The sequence below is a fragment of the Anser brachyrhynchus genome (genome assembly GCF_964034855.1).
Source record: "Anser brachyrhynchus genome assembly, chromosome: 16".
NCBI lineage: Eukaryota > Metazoa > Chordata > Aves > Anseriformes > Anatidae > Anser > Anser brachyrhynchus.
In genome coordinates, this window is record NC_137734.1 from 4,889,773 (window position 1) to 4,906,357 (window position 16,585).

Here is a 16,585-nt window from a genome sequence, read left to right on the forward strand (position 1 = left end):
CTTGAGAAATGCACCAGTCCCTAAGAAAGATTCTTGCAGGCTAGTGGTAAATGATTACACTAGACACTGCATTATCTTATTCTAGATATCAAGAAATTATCCAGGTCAGATCCAGGTCAGATCCAGGCCAATGTGCCATATTTCACTAGCATGGTCAGCACAGGAGAGCTAAGGTTTCCATTTTGAAGACTTCTCAACACTTTTGAAAAGTGTAAAATAATGGGAGTGTGAAGGGCAGAAATGGCACAAGGATGTGGTGGTGCAGCATCCATTTGCCTGTGCTTTCTCTAACTTTTTCCCAGTGAGCAGTTTTCCCATCCAAAAGCAATTACAGGCGAAGATGGAAAGCCACGTTGGAATGGCAATGTTATTGCCATGTCTTGTTATTCTCAGACTTCAGCATCATAACATGCTAAGAAAGAAAATGACCATTTTTGGTTTCTTTAAAGGTAACGGTGGCTTTTGAAATGAGTTGAGAAACTTTGCCACTACCAGAAGTGCTACAACATCTGTTCCCTGCTTCCTCACAGAAATCCTTGAGAAAAATCCCCAGCTTGGCCTATGGGATTTTTTTTTTCTTAATCCAACACTCTATTGCTAGGCATTTAATTATTAGGACTGTGAAATACAACAACACCTAAGGCATTAATGAAAGTAACTAATTATAGCCCACTCAGCATGTGGCTTACTCTTCGCTTATAAAGACTCTTGTCATTTATTTGTCCTTTAAATGACTTCTTTTGATACCTTAACCAGGACAAATGCGTCCTTCGGAAGGGAGAAGATGACCCCAAACAGCCACAGAAAGATTTGATTAAAACGTATACTTCCTCTGTGGCAGCCTAAAGATCCCATGGGATCTGCTACTGCTCAGCAGAGTAGAGGAAATAGCAAACAGGGGAAATGCTTTCTTTTTGAGACAAAAAGATTTCATTACTAACGTGCTGACATCCACTCTATGTAGGACCATCCTGTGATCATTCTCTGTTGTCTCCTTTAAAGCTCAGAGGCAGAAGTTTAGTTCCAGCGTGATTAATTTCCCTTTTACTGATTGTGTGTCATTTACTTTCAAGCAAGATTTTTATAAATGAGGCAAAACAAAGACAGAGATGAAGATTGTGCAGAGATAAACATTTGTGCTGCTGGGACTCCCACTGACTTGGGCACAGCAGGGGCCAGAAGTAATGGGGATTCACAGGCGTCATGATTAGACCTCTCACTGTGAACAGGTAATTGAAACACTATAGCCCATCACCAGCATTTACGAAACGGCAAGCCGTGAAGGTACTTAGTTTAAAGCAAACCCTGAACAAACCAGAGGCTTCATACACTCACTCTGCCGTTATGTACGAGCAAAGCATAAGCTCAGACCATCCGTACTCTATACTTTTGTTTGCGTGCAGAGCACTCTTGTGATGCCAGCCCGGGCATTGTCCCCAGAGGACTGGCAATTTTGTGTAGTTCCTTTTGTAAGTGACGTGTAAGCTGTCTGCCTGGCCTTGGGGGCCACCAAGCACGAGCAGAAGGGCTTTGGGAAGAAGTGAGGCAAGTTGCCTTGCCTAGATGTCCTGGCTGTCAGCCCAGGTTTACTGCAAGGCACTTGCAGAACAGGGGTATGTGTCGCACCAACCTTCGTGTGAACATCTGAAAGCTCCCTCAGCCACTGGTAGTTTGCTGTCACCCTCAGCAGAGACAGGGTAACAGCAATTTTGAGGGCCCAAAGACTGACTGACAATATCCACTGTGTGTTGAGTCGCCTATGTCTCTGTCTGCTGACATACACCCCAGCCTCACATGATTAAGAGCTGTTTAGTGACTAGCTTCCTGCAAATGTGTGACTGATAAAACCTGTGATGTGAGAAATGCTCTCACTCCTCCTTTTCACTACTTATTAATCACTGTGTCTCTTAAAAGCCTCTAAGTAAACCTTTTTGATTGAAGTAGTGAATGTGTACCTCATCAGCCTGGGCCTCCCTGCTGCCAAACTCCACTAAAGTCACTGGTGTCTCAAGCAGATGTTTCTAGCTTTTAAGACAGTGGACAATTACTAGACTAATTTAGGTTTCCTTCACTCTTATTAGAGGAGAAACATTGACTCAAACCTTATTAGAGATGGAGAAAGAAGAAATTTCATATGGAGCTGACACACTGACCTACACCACTAGACTTTCTGGATCCTGTTGAGTTTCGTTGTTGCCCAGAGTCCCCAGCTGATGCATGACAGTTTATCTGCCCATATTTTGGCAGCCGGGACAATAAGAGATTTCAGCAGATTGAGTGGAATTATTTAGGTGCTTGTATCATGCTTGTATCATGTATTGTTACATAAAATTACTCATTCCAAATAGGGGGCACGTAGTGACGTAAAAAATATTACAATAATCATTCAAATGAGCTGAACACCACATTATTATGTACTTACATGGTACGTACAGCTAACATAGATGAAAATATCAACCAACAATGTGATCATTAGTGGGAGTTCAACTGTCACATCACTTAATTTGTGATTGCAAATGGTTAATGAGTAAAAGGAAGAATATTTTTTGTCCAGGTAATTGCATAAATGACAAGCTTGACAGGAATTATGACTATAATGATATGTCAATGATTATAGTGCCAAAAGATTTCTGAAAAATCTTCATCCACTCTGTCTCTTTTTGACTATGGGAGCTGACTTACAATTTCTGTGCATTGGTATCCTATCTGTAAAATGAATATTTTAATTATTTATTATTTGTTAAATTATTGTAATTATTTGAGTTTTGGTGTTTGTTGTGCTATAGACCCAACACAAGTTTACATGTACAGTACACACACAGAACACTTTGATTATTATTTTTAATCTTGCATAATTTTCAGCAGAGATAACAAATCAAAACAATTCTAATCTTACAACTATCGTTACAGTTCGCAGTAAAAAAAAAAAAAAATGACATCTTGCTATTGTGCTGTTGGTGGTGTTGGTGGTGCTGCTGATTTAGTCTTCCATCCAGACTTCTAAGTTAAGGGCAGTTTATCAGACTAGTGATTTATTGTGTAAACAGATCCTGCTGCTGGCATTTAGGAAAACTTAGCTGCCTGCCATTCAGCCAGATTCTTTAATCACACTTGACTGAAGTTTCCAGCCTTGAATTATTATTTAATAACATCTGAGCAAAAGCATAATTTATTGTTTAAGTAAACTTTGAAACAGAGGAACAGTGCCTTAGATACCAGACTTAGTGCTTGCCTCAGGCGGAGCATTTTTCTTTTAGCACAGAAGTGGAACAGAACAGAATACTGTGACTTTCACCTCTTATTGCATGCATAACTTACCTAATGGCAGCATGCTATCTTCTGATCTGTTATTTCCTCATTCATGTTTTGTAACACTGTTAGCCATCATGCTATAACTGACCACGGGCCAATTGTACACAGACATGTACAAACCACACAATTTAAAAGTAACACATTTGTGCGTTCCATGTAGGGAAAATCGATGCCATCCTTTCTTTACCATATCATCTGTTTTTGCAGTGATGCCTGAGGAAACCCATGAATTTCCTTATCATGGTCACTTGTAGCTAATTTAGAGAAGGTTTCTATTTCGATGATAGGAATAGCCATACCTTGTCCTCCATCAATTTCTTACTACTTATCGTTTACAATGGTGTAATAATACCAAGAGCCACCAGATGCCAGCACAAGCACGCAAGCACTAAATAAGTGCCTGTTTTAGGATAAAAGGCAAGGATGGTGCAGACCTCTCAGGTTATTATGCAGTATACAGTCACACTAACAGTGCAAGAGGGCTTTCTCTTAGATGTTTCAATATCGTTTAGAAAGAAAAGATCTTATCATCAAGTCAGATCTGCATAGATAATTTTGGATTTAAAGAGACCATCTACTGGAGAAAGGACTGTATCACTGGCCTAAGTGGTAATTGCCTTTGCTGTTCAAGAGTAGTTTAATTACATATGGAACTTTCACTTGAATTTCCAGCCAAATAGACCTTCTCATTGTGTAAGTCTGCACAGAATATGACAAAATCACTCCATCATCTCTTCAGAGTAGAGCGTACCTTCCACGTGTGCCATATTCTTGGCTGCAGGCGTGCAAACAGCATAGGCAGGCAGAATAAAAGACAGGTACTCATGGTGCAAATATACTGCAACACTTTCAAGCGTTGATGGGGGGGTTCTTTGGAATTTGTCAGTGCTGCTGCCTTTGCAACACCATAAAGTACTCACAGCCTGTTGAGATTAACTGAATGACGAAAATCGCTTCTGACAGATTTCCTCCAAAGCAGAAAACTTTGGTCCTAGAGTGTTCAAAAAATCTATGGGCAAGTCGTCACTGCCCATGGAGAGAGAGTGGAAGGAGTTACTTTTCTCCAGTTCTCCTTCCTCAGCATATATGTAAGGTGCATAGCTTGCCCAATAAGGTTCCAGTGCGCTTTGGTCATACAGTTTCTAAAGGGAAGAAACAATGCAAATCATCATGGAAGCTCCTACTACCCTTTCGGAAATTAAAGGGATTCACAGTATACTGTTATCAAACAGGCAAGCAGGAGGCTACAGTGAATAGTATAGGTTTCTCTCTGATAAGGAACAGTTGAACTGAAACTCTCAGATGGAAAAGCATGAGAGCCTGATCTTCCCCTCAAGTGCCAATGAGGCAGGAAGTAGACTTTAATATGCCTTGGAACAAACAACTCTAAGTAAACATGACTGCGTGGAGGCTTGCAGTCTGACACAAGGAAGTGTGGAGAATAGGCCTGTTCAATGACCAGACAGGTCATGGCAAAAGGAACTAAGATTTCCCTGCTTCCACAGAAATGAAATAGGAGGAAAACAAACTTTAACTCTGGTATGGTCATATAAAGTATTTTAGCCCTACCACCCAGTCTTGAAGTATTCATTCCAGGTGAAAGACTCCAGCCTTGCAAGAACTGTTGGGTGACCAGGTATATTCAGCAAGAAATCTAGGAGACATGTCATCTTCAGCAACTAAGGGTCCTGACTGTTCCTCCTTCCAATACATTCCCTTTTTTCCTTTTTTCCTTTTTTTTTAATAGTAATGCTTTTTAGGTGTGGCCAGAGAGAGTAGCTGAAGCCATAGCAGCTTTCCAGTTTTGCAAGCTTTTTTTTCCTATTCTTACAAGCCACGTCAACAAAAGAGGGATTCAACATCTGCTTTCTTACCTGATTCAATATTTTGTCTACTGTCTGTATGATGTGATCACGGTGTCTTACTTGGACTGTCTTTTGTCTAGTGTACAGGCCACTCTGAAAGATAAACACAGTTTCTCAGGTTTCACCAGTGTAAAGTTGCCTACTAACATTTCTTTCAGATACAGATAAATCCAACTGTCTTTCTCTCTGTTACATCCATTTCTCTTGTGCTGTCTTCTGTATTAGATTGCAGCTTTTCCTGGTCAGGGACTGTTTCTTCTTCTGCATATGTAAAACACTAACTGTATATGTGGAGCCACCATGTATGTGTTTTTTGTAATCTCCAGTAATTAAATATGTTTCTTCCTCTGAATTTAGTGAATTCCTCCTTGTTAGTGCACCAAACATGACCTCAGAGCTTTATAATGTCTACTTGTATAAGTAATTGTAGGTCCGAACTACAGACTAATCATTGTGGAATTAGATTCTACGTAAGTAAAAAAACTGGTTTGCATTTTCTTTGCCTGCTGTAAAACAGAGATTATTTTTAGAATCTCCTGATGAACATTACATACTTATGACCAGAACACGTGGCAGTCACTTACTGATGTAGACGAGAATTTCCTTCAGGCATTCTTTGCAACAAAAATAGAGGTCTGTTGCATAAGTTAGAGAATACAGCACAAAAATCTGCAGAACAAACTCAAAAGCCTTCAAAACCCCAAAAGTACATCTTCCAGTTAAAACAAACAAACAAATAAATAAATAAATAACTCTTAGCCAGTATGCTAAGTCAAATATGTTGACTGGCATGTTTTTGATCAGATATCTGAAGAATGATGGATCCATTTCACTTACCAAGAACTAAGTAAAATTTTACTTAGTTTTATTTTACTTGTTTTATTTACCATATCAATTCAGGTACTGTGAGAGGAATTTTGGAAGAAATTGCACTTCCAAATATTTAGGACAACAACTAATGAAAAGAAGTTTCAGTCTCAAACTGAAAATTGCTGGGGAAAAAAAAAAAGTGTCAACATTTTTTCATATACTGCTGGAATCTCCAGCAAGTAAAACTTATTTCTAATTTAGCTATATTGCATTATTTTCCCACTATTATTAATACCAAGCATCATTCTCAGGATTCCAGCCACACGGATATATGCTTTTGCACTTACGTGAGACAAAGGCATTCTGCTCTCTTCATTATAGCTGATAAAAGTCTGTTCACCTTCTTGAGGTAGAACAACAGCTTTGCTTTTAGATTGTGGCACATGAAACTGACAAAGTAAAATACTGGAAACTGTTGAAAGAAGAAAGGAAATGATGAAATTTATGTTGCGAACATATCTGTATGGTTCAGTACAGGGGGCTGGTGAGGTTACTCACCCAATAGTAGTAAGAAAGCTGTCAGTATTATTGCAATGGCACCACCTCCAAATCTCACGGCTCCTTGTGGTAAATCTTCACATGCGTGCCCATCTGGGCAAAAGCAGAGCCTTATATGCTGACTCTGCCTTGTAGAAAGTCCTCGCCTGTCCCGAATAATGAAGGGCACCACGTAGGTACCTTGTGGGAGGCTTCTTAACATGAAAAGTTCCACCGACTCCACTAAAAAGACAAGCAAATTATTTCAAAGAATCACAGAATGGCTGAGGTTGGAAAAGACCTCTAGAGGTTATCTGATCCAATGCCCTCTGCTCAAGCAGGGATACACAGAGCAGGTTGCCCAGGGTCAGGTTCAGGTGGCTTTTGAAGATCTCCAAGGAGGAAGACTCCACAGCCTCTCTGGGCAACCTGTGCTGGTGCTCCACCACCCACACAGTAAAGTGCTTCCTGATTTTCTGATGAAACCTCCTGTATTCCAGTTTGTGCCCATTGCCTCTTGGCCTGGAATTGAGCAGCAATAAAAAGAGCTTGGGACCTCTTTGCACTCTCCCTTTATGTATTTATAGACATTGATGAGATTCTCCCTAAGCCTCCTCTTCTCCAGGCTGAAGAGTCCCAGCTCTCTCAGCCTCTCCTCATAGGAGAAGTGCTCCAGTTCGTTGATTGTCTTGGTGGCCCTCCGCTGGACTCTTTCCAGTATGTCCATGTCTCTCTTGTACTGGGGGGCCCAGAACTGGAGACTGTACTCCAGGTGTGCCCTCACCAATGCTGAGTGGTGGGGGAGGATCACCTCTCTTGACCTGCTGGCAATACTTTGTGTAATGCATCCAAGAATACTGTTAGCCATCTTAGTGGCAAGGGTATACTGCTGGCTCATGTTTAATTTTGTGTTCATCAGGACTTCTAGGTCCCTTTCTGCAGAGCTACTTTCCAGTTGGGTAGCTCCCAAATTGCAGAAACTTTGGATTTTGAATGCTGTTCTTCCATGTCCTTTCAGTCTCCTTGAGACTAACCAGTAACAGACCATAAAGTAAGTGATAGTGAAATAACTAGAGGGGACATAAGTGACAATAGGCTTCTCATGAAGGGCATAGACAGAAGAACTCACCAAAGTTCCTTCCTAATTTCCAGGTACTCTTCACATCTTCAGAGTCTTCAGCAAGCTCAAATGTAAATGGCCAAGAATGTGAATGCACCAAAGGAGACTTAGCTTTTATAATGAGAGGTCTCCTTTCTTTTTTGTCACACACATCTAAAGAAGGAGCCACTAACGTTGGCATATGCTCTGTAATGTCAGACAAATAAAGCAGGATGGTGCCAGTACCAGTCTGTGGTGGAGTATCTAGAAAGGAGCAAAAGAAACAGTAAAATACTTATAACTGGATATTGACAAAAGCCATTTATTGGCAGGAGCTCTGCGCCTGGTATCCTAATAGTCACACATGACAAAAGTGTTAAACATTAGGGTGTTCTGAATAACCATTCTCCACTTAAATTCGTAGGCTTGCTATCATTTTATATCTAGCATGCACCTCATCTCAAACAGTCGTGCTGGAATATTTTCTGACTGGCTGCTTACCATGACCAATAGCATGGACGATGATGGTGTACAGGCTGTTGTTCACATAAGGGGATTCTTGATCAAATTCTTTTACTACACTAAGAACTCCAGAATTCTCATCTACACTCAGCCATCCAGCTGGGTCACGGGATAGTTCATATCTTAAAAAGAAAGGAAAAAGTTACAAGGAAGGATATTTCTTTAAATGGATTTTGAAGAAGAGAACATTTCTGCTGCATCTTTGTTCTTTCGAGCTCTGTAGCTATTTTTGTTAGTGATGCTTACTTTTGCTATCTCTATCACCGGTTGAAGGTTTCTGCATAGCCAATAGTTCCCTGTGTAGTACTAATATACCTTTCACAGCCCCATCAAATCTGTTCTTAGGGGCTCAGAAAGTATCTGTTTCCACATCCGATTATTACTCTTAAAGCCAAACATAACTTGGTCCTTTCTACAACATCAAAATTTTGTAGTCAAAAGTGACATCTAAACAATGCAACCTGTTTTTAGGCAAAACTGTTCTGAAGACAAGAGAAACATTGAGCAACCAAGGATTGACGAGGCCTATAAATTGCATCTTACAGAACCAGCTATCTGGATCTGCAGTATTATTGGTAGTAAACCTGCACCTCTAATGTGTATCTTTATATAACTGTAAATATGCATGTGTATGTATATATACATATTTGAATATATACCATATAAAACTCAAAAAACACTTTATATTCTTAAGCTATTTCTTATTCTGAGAGATGAAAGCATCTCCACTTACCTAATCTTATTTGGCCCACCATCTGGATATGTAGCAAGATACTTTCTAAACACTCTCCCAGGCTTCATCGCATCTTCTTTTTGGACAACAAGTATAGGAGGATGAAACTGGGGAACATTTTGTGACTCTGTAACCTTGATATTCACAGTTGTGTTCATGGGTTCTAGGCTTGAGATCATCACAATGCCATTTTCACATGAGAAGAAAGGTTCTTCATTTGCTACAGAAATTATGAGTCTCTTCTCAGAGTCATCTTTATAGCTGAGAGGCTGAAAACCCCAGACAAGAGTCTCATTAGCAATTATGATCTTTGATATGGCAGTTATATTTTTTCATACTTCTGTATGCCTGGGACTGAGAGGACAGCTGTGAAACAGTTAAGATACTGAGCTATTATTCTTATAGTCAGACTGACCATGTAACACCTTGCCATGTTGTAGTTCATCTATTACGGTTCCTTCAGTCTGCTCAATAAATATTACCTTGATAACACTCAAAATGCCTTCATTTGTGTCTGGGTCAGTCTCAATGGTAAACTGTTCCTTCTCATTGCCTTTTATTATTGCGTATTTGGCTCTCCAAGCTGGAGTGTAAGGCGAGTCTTCATCTTCCACTTGGAGCCATAATGCAGCTGAGTGTTCTCGGCCTGCTGAAATCTGTAGCTGGTACTGGGAGCAGAAAGGAAAGAAATAAACACTATTTCCATTTCCAAGATGAGAAGTCTGTTATCTCATTCTGAGACACAGTTCCAACACCAGACCACGTGGAGCTACTTTATGATCTTTATGAAGAATTGATTGTAATCAGGACCTTAGCTTCTCAGATATGTTAGAATAAGCTAGTCTGTCACTATTGTTATGCTGCCAAAAAAAAAAAAAAAAACTTCTAGTGCTGTACACGGAAATCTAACAAAGTTTATCACAGTCAGTAGTCAAGTACTCTCTTACCATCCACATTTTAAAGAGGTATTTCTTGTAGCACTATACCATTACATAAAGTACATTTTCAAGTGCTTTGGCCTGATCCTGTAAAGGGTCTGAGGGTTCCTATTTCTACTGCGGAGTGCATTAAGCACTCAGCTTGAAGGACTGAACCGTATTTAGGAAGGCTAAATAAAGTAATAATGTTTTTCCTTACATTATCCCTAGTAAATACAGGGGGATGGTTGTTTGCATCTTCAATAGCTACATTCACTGTTGCAGTAGATGACAGCTGGGGAGTTCCTTGGTCATAGGCTTTCACCAGAAGTTTGAAAGTGCTGGCAGTCTGAAAAACAGAAGGAATTTCCAACCTTAGTTCAGAAGCAGTTCCCACATTTTACCAGTCATAGCTACAAAGCTGGATGTGAAACTGCCCCTCCCCTTATACCCGGTTAATATGTAGTTAATATTTATCATGCATTAAATTACAAGAAGCTGCCATATGTACATCACCTTATAATTCAGGCATCCAGACAGATGTATTGTTCCTGTGGTAGGATCAATATTAAATGTGAATCCATCTAGAAGGGGCATTTGCGTACTTAGAGAATAGGACACCTGAGAATTAGCAGTGCCACCTTCATCTTTGTCCAAGGCAGTAACTTGGAAAACTGGCTCATCTAGAATGAAGAATCAAGACATCAATACAAGTGCCTAGTCTTGACATGGAGTTTCTCAGGCCTATCTACAGGCTCTTGGACACACAGGTCCTAAGAGCACCTGCAGCTTCTCCTGTGGCTATGGTTATACCCAGAAAGACTCGACTCCACCTCATTTGGGTGGTAAATCTGCCCACAGTATCATTGGACAATAGAAAGGGTTGTCGCACTCCTGAATTACTTTGTCAAAAACATTCAGTAGTATTTATGACAGTTCTTGGCCAGCTCCAGAGGAGCTAGCACCATGCCCATGTGTCTACATGTCTGTTCTTTGTGAGCACAGAGAGAGATTAAGTCTTTGAGCATTTTTCTGTGACACAGTGTGCACGCACAGGTTTCAGATCCATGGGTCAGATTGGTCTGCTTAGTCTTGGCTTACAGTTATGAGCAATTATCACAGCAGTTTTTCCAGAATGTCTCTGACATTATGTTAACGTACAATCAGACAAGTCAAGAAGGAGGAAGTAGCCCTTCACAGGAAATAAGTACTCATAAGTTTAGGGACTAAGCAAAACCTATGGAGAAGAATGGATTTGGTAAGGAAAAGGAGGACAAAGGAATTAAGAAAGCATTCATACACAAACCAATAGTATCCATTGTTTGGATGGCATTTACCTTCACTGTGGTTCTCCCTTATTGTAACGCTGAATTCCTCTTTGGGAAACTCAGGTGCGTTATCATTAATATCTTTTACGTTTATCTTGAAAAATAAAGGGCGGTCCAAAGGCTGACCAGTTTCTCTGTGCACAATATCGAAACGTATCTAGATAAACAGTGACACAGTAACTCATTTACATATCAGAACAGAACAAGAAACTTTGAATTTTGAAACCTCATCAGTCATATTTGGCTAGCATTTGGCTTTGCATTGCTAAGACATTCATTCATTTTTCAAAGGTAGTAGATGTATAATGGTCATCCATCACCTTAATACTTTAAAATAATCAGTTAAAAAAATCTGGATCTGCATTGTTTGAAATGACTGTTTAATGTAAAATATATAAATACCCTTGAGGCCAAACACAATAATGACTTCAAAGCTGCTTCCCAACTCTGAACTATTTAATTGAGCGGTACACTCAGTTTTCTCTAGCTGCATTTCAATTATAAGTTCTGAAGTCCCCTTTGCTACACTTATTTCTGCTTTAAAACCAAGCAAAAAGTGTCCTGGACCAACCAGATGTCCAGTAAGGGGGAATAGAAGACTCTCCAAAAGTTGTCTTTTCAGTACGGAAGGCAGGACTTTGCACTGAGAACAAGGAACTGTAACTATGAAGTGGGTACAATTAATCCACAGAGATGCTTGTATAAATCATCACAGAATAAACAAAAGGAGACCACAACCAATTTTTTTTCAAGAGGAAAACAAACCCACAGTCACATATTTCATTCATACACTTATCACATTTCTTTCATCACGCTTACTGCTTATGAACACTTTCCTGCTTTTTAAGTAGAAACATATGCTTACCCATGTAAAGTTACTGTAATAGGACTTTTCAGCTCCTTCCTTTTGTAATGCCTAACTTTTTAGTTCCATTATCTTAATTAGGAGTTTGGTGGGTTAAAAAAGAGCTGTAACACACTTTGAATTTCAGGACAAACTTTTCATTTTTAGGTTATAACCAAGGTCAAGTAAGAAAAATGATAGAACAAAAGTGTACTGATACTTGAAATCCAAACATGTCACAACAGTTTATAATCAGTAGTACGGTGGAAGTTCCCTATAGGTCTCTGCTGAGACAATTATCTTTGCAGGTTTCAAATAAGAAAATACACAATTAAAATTCTTATTGGTCTGCCTCGTTCCTGTGAAGCATTTGGCCATGAGAAAGCAGTTAATATTTGCAAACAGTTTTAGGTATTCTTTAAAGTATATTACCTGAAAAGATGGAGTCTTTTCTCTGTCAATGGTACGATGTACATACACATGCCCATTTTCGTCATCTTCTATAGAAAACAATCCAATCTCTGGATATTCATCTACCCCAGGTCCACTAATTAAATATTTTACTGATGTATTAAATGACCTGTTATTGAACAGCTTTTGAAAAGAGAAACAGCACAATGCAGTGTGAGTAGGGAAGACAGAACAGAAGTAAAAAAGCTTTAGACCGACTATCTTCCTGCCCACTTTGTCTTTGCAGATGAGGCCATTATGTAGGCTTGTTCTCGGCCAACTCAACAGTTTTCTGGGTTGCAGAATCACTACTCTCTGCACAATGTGCAGGTACACAGCTCTGTACAATGACTCATACCTCTCCCACCCTATAGTCTCTTCTTTCCGCTGAGTATGCCTGGAGCTTCCCATAAAAAGAAGCAATCTCTCCTCTACACCACACAATCCTACCCAACTACTCTGTTTAAATAAGCCAATTTTAAACAAAGTTTGTTTTGTTTTGTTTTAAAAAATAAAGCTGTTAAATACACAGTTCTTACCCTCTCATGCTTTTGGTGTTTTATAGAAAAATCTGTGTTCGTAAGTACCTTACTGTGAGGTTCAAGGTAAACTTTTACTAAAAGGTCGGTTGTACCTGTCCAGCATATTTTGGGAATGGTCCTTTCTCCTCCTCTGTAACATCAATGGTGGTGATAACCCATGTCCTTTTTGTACGCCGTAAAGGACGTAGACTGTCTAATTGATAAGAATCTATCAGCTGTTGGATAAATAAGTGTATTTAGTGTCATAGTTTACATACTAACAGTTTTGTATCTGTTATTAAATAATATTGACTACAAACCTGAGTATTCTTCTTTTGGACAGCTCGTCTTAAACTGAAATTTTCAACGTCGTGAGAAAAACTGTTGGTGGCAGTAACCTTATTAAAAAGAGAGGTCGTTGTGAGAAGTATGGTTAGCTAGAAACCATTGTTATGTTGTCTAGGAGGACTTGTGCTTCACAGAAACACATTGATTCGGTTTTGACAGCATTGTATTAAGTTGTAGCTGAATCTAGAAATCTGTAGAGATTCTACAAATATAGTACATCTCATTCCAAATCAATTGGCCTGAGAGCTTGGATACTAATATCTCCGGTCAGGTGGTGCCAGTTCCAGAAATACGCAAACACTGCGTCTAACACTCCATGGTATTATCTCTATGGATTTTCTCAAATCAAGTAGCTCAGTTTTTAAAATATTCATCTCTGTCTCTGTCTGTTGCACGCTCCTTTAGATGTGTCTGGTAGCCACTCAACATAAACCTATTAGTGGCGAAAGTTAAGCCTGGGGAGTATTTCAGGTTCTCAAAGACTGCTATTTTACTCTAAGTGTCCCAAACATAGCTGATCTACCAGAAGATGAACACTGGACCAAAGTCTCCAATCCAGGTGAGAGAAATAAATTGAGAATGGGGACTATACCCTAATTGGCTGAATTTGCCTTTTTCTAAGCACAAGCTTCCTGCACAGGCTTCTAACGCTGCTTTCTGTTTAAAATCCACAAGCGTGTATGACAGTACTCAAATTACACTGTCATCATTAGCTCACAGGTAACTTGTATACCTTCCTTTCAGCTCTTGCTGCTTTCACAGGAAAGCTTGTTTGGATTTTTTTACGACCCATCAGATGACTCCAGCATCATATAAGATAGGAAACCAAGCTCTTACTGCCTTGACTCAGGCAAAGGTCAGGCCTTTACCTCCTGACCTGTTTCTGAAAAAACAATATACCGATAAGGTCATCATGGTTATTAACTTGCCAAGCAATGGGCTTTCACGAGAGAAGCCTTTGACCTATTCCATAAAGCTGTTGTATGACCTGGGGAAAACCTCCATGGTGTGGAAACAGCAAGCAAGGCTTTAATCTGGCACTTGCAGAGCACATTCATTAGCTTGGGGGCAGGTTCACATCTGCCAGACTCGGTTAATTTGGTCTGTACCAGATCCCCCCCAGCCAACCTGCTTTCCTATTTGTCTATGTGTAGCTACTGTTAATTATATTGGAGCTTCAGTTGTGTATTTTACAGCTTCTACACTCTTCCGCATGCGCCCATTGCACAGCAATGGCTCTGGCCCTTGCCATATCAGTACCAGATGTGGAGTTGCTGCCAGAAATACAAACCGAGTTCAGGCCGACAAACCCCCCAGAAACACTCACAGAAATGCCACAGAATTACTGCAGGGGATCGTTAACCCAGCAGGATCAGCACCAGGCACCAGCACGCTGTGCCAGGCACGGAAGGCCCCATATCCTCACCAGGACGACTGAAAGCTGGAACCCTCCTCACAGGAGCCCTGAGCCCAGGTCTGGGGTCAAGGCAGCATCATCCCTTCCTCGGGGGCACTGCAGCAGGGCCCAGCGCAGCAGTGGGACCCCCAGACTCCCTGGAGGGCAGCACAGCACCCTCGTCCCCGCGCAGCACCTACCTGCAGGAGAAGCAGCACGGCGAGAAGCTCCATGGGGCACGTAGTGGGGAGGAGGGAGCAGCACGTTCCCGTGGCTCTGCCAGTCCAGCCCAGGCGTGACAGGAGTCGGTGGGCCCACTCTGGTCCCCAGGCACGCCCGGCGAGCTCTGGCTCGGTGCTGGAGCGCGATCCACAGCAGGGCAGGCAGGTGCTGACTGACCCTGCCAATGGGCTCCCCGCCTTCCAACAGGCTCGGCGCCCCCAGACGCTATTTCCTACCTCAGACTGCGCCTTGTTGGTACAGGAAAAGCCAGTTATTTAGGGATGTCCTCAGAGCAGCTGTTCTTGGCAGAACAGAGCGAGTTTCCCCAAAAAGCTGTCTGAAATTCGGAGATGAGAAGGCAGCGCGATGAATCCTAGCTTGTGTTCTGCCCGGCTGAGCAGGAGCACACTGGGCAACTCGGTTCTTTGATGTGCCAGGCTAGAGGGCATAAACCAGGCTGTTGGCAGGCTGCAGTGGAGTTACTCTTTCCTAGGAAGTTTATTTCAGTGATTTATTACAGGGAAAAAAAAAAAAAACCAAAACACTGAATAGCTGTGGTGGCTTTATTGACAATCATATAGCCTGTATTGACAGTTACTTGGAATCATCATTTCCTAGTAACTTCACTGTTTGCAGAAGTCCAAGCATGTGACTGTAATGGGAGCATGCTATTACATATACTTGTGCCAGTTCAGCACCCCAAGTTATGTTTATCTGCCATGCCTAGGAGTGCTATTGTTGTATTACTTCAGACTTTGAACCAAGAAGTTTACTTGAAAGCTGATACAACCATTACTGTCTTGTTAAACTCAAAAGCCATTAAGCAAGTTTGAACTCGTATGGCTGAAGCTGAACTTCACACCCAGCTTACAAAAATACATTTTAAGTAAAACTACATGAAGAAGCAGGAAATGAAAAATAAAGTCTTGTAAAATCATGTAAAAAGAAGACTGAGTGGCAGAGAGTATGGGAAAGCTCCTGAATCCTATGAAAACAATAGGCACGTTCCATTCCACGTCAGCATTGCTTTTACTGGGGACTTCTTTGGACCTGGAAAATTTAGGGTTGCAGAAGTTGTGAAAGGAAGACTTAGGGAAGAACTGATCGTCTGGGAGAAGAAAAGCAATAGATCGTGTCAATTAGGCCACGATATTTTAAATAAAAGTGAGATTTACTGTTAACAGGATAAAAAGTAAGGCTTAAATAGCAGCACAGGATAGGAGGATTTAGACATTAAGAAAACCTTCATAGCAAGAATGTTGAAACGCTTGAGAATGTCACCTAGAGCACTTGCAACACAAGTATGTGGCTAAGACCCCACCTGTGCAAGCATCTACCTACATGTATTTGCTGTGCACTGGATCATGATCTACGTGTCCTGGAGATTATAACAGAGAATGTGAAGCACTTTGATCGCTGCATTAAAAAAAAAGAGTATGATGAATTATGAAAATTGAGTATGATATTTAAGGCTAAAATGATGCCTTAACTCAGCCATTGCAGAGGTGACTGCCACGTGGGGTAGAAATAATCATGTATCTTTTAGCCAGGTAGCTTGACCATCAGCAGCAATTCAGCTGAGAAACCACGGAGCTAAGGGCCCAGTTCTATGCCGAAGTAATGTTCTAAAAGAAAAATTCAAAAGTGCCATCTTGTGGATGATGAAAAGAATACAACTAAG

At 40.7% G+C, this 16,585-nt stretch overlaps 1 protein-coding gene across 2 annotated transcripts; it reads right to left on the reverse strand.

The window, feature by feature from the left end:
* Positions 1 to 2,827: 2,827 nt before the first annotated feature.
* On the reverse strand, positions 2,828 to 16,481 carry CDH26 (cadherin 26). Of its 2 annotated transcripts, XM_080558144.1 has the most exons (15): positions 14,883 to 16,481; positions 13,259 to 13,336; positions 13,052 to 13,174; positions 12,400 to 12,561; positions 11,133 to 11,280; positions 10,312 to 10,478; positions 10,016 to 10,144; positions 9,361 to 9,546; positions 8,879 to 9,147; positions 8,125 to 8,267; positions 7,654 to 7,887; positions 6,546 to 6,767; positions 6,335 to 6,459; positions 5,187 to 5,270; positions 2,828 to 4,454 (listed from the first exon to the last, which is right to left on the reverse strand). In XM_080558144.1, the coding sequence occupies exons 1-15, from the start codon at positions 14,913 to 14,915 to the stop codon at positions 4,245 to 4,247; spliced, it is 2,313 nt and encodes a 770-aa protein (XP_080414270.1). In that variant the 5' UTR covers positions 14,916 to 16,481; the 3' UTR covers positions 2,828 to 4,244. The 2 variants fall into 2 exon arrangements, with proteins under 2 accessions (XP_080414270.1, XP_080414269.1); XM_080558143.1 differs by lacking the exons at positions 13,052 to 13,174; positions 13,259 to 13,336; positions 14,883 to 16,481 and having other exon boundaries at positions 12,400 to 13,012.
* Between the last annotated feature and the right edge of the window lie 104 nt (positions 16,482 to 16,585).

Coding starts and splice junctions, on each gene's coding strand:
- CDH26 (XM_080558143.1), bottom strand. CDS start 12,828: ATGGGAAGCTCCAGGCATACTCAGCGGAAAGAAGAGACTATAGGGTGG. Junction 9,547..10,015: donor CTGTATTTACTAGGGATAAT/GTAAGGAAAAAC, acceptor TTCTGCTCCCAG/TACCAGCTACAGATTTCAGC. Junction 8,268..8,878: donor GGTGGGCCAAATAAGATTAG/GTAAGTGGAGAT, acceptor TTTCTTTTTAAG/ATATGAACTATCCCGTGACC.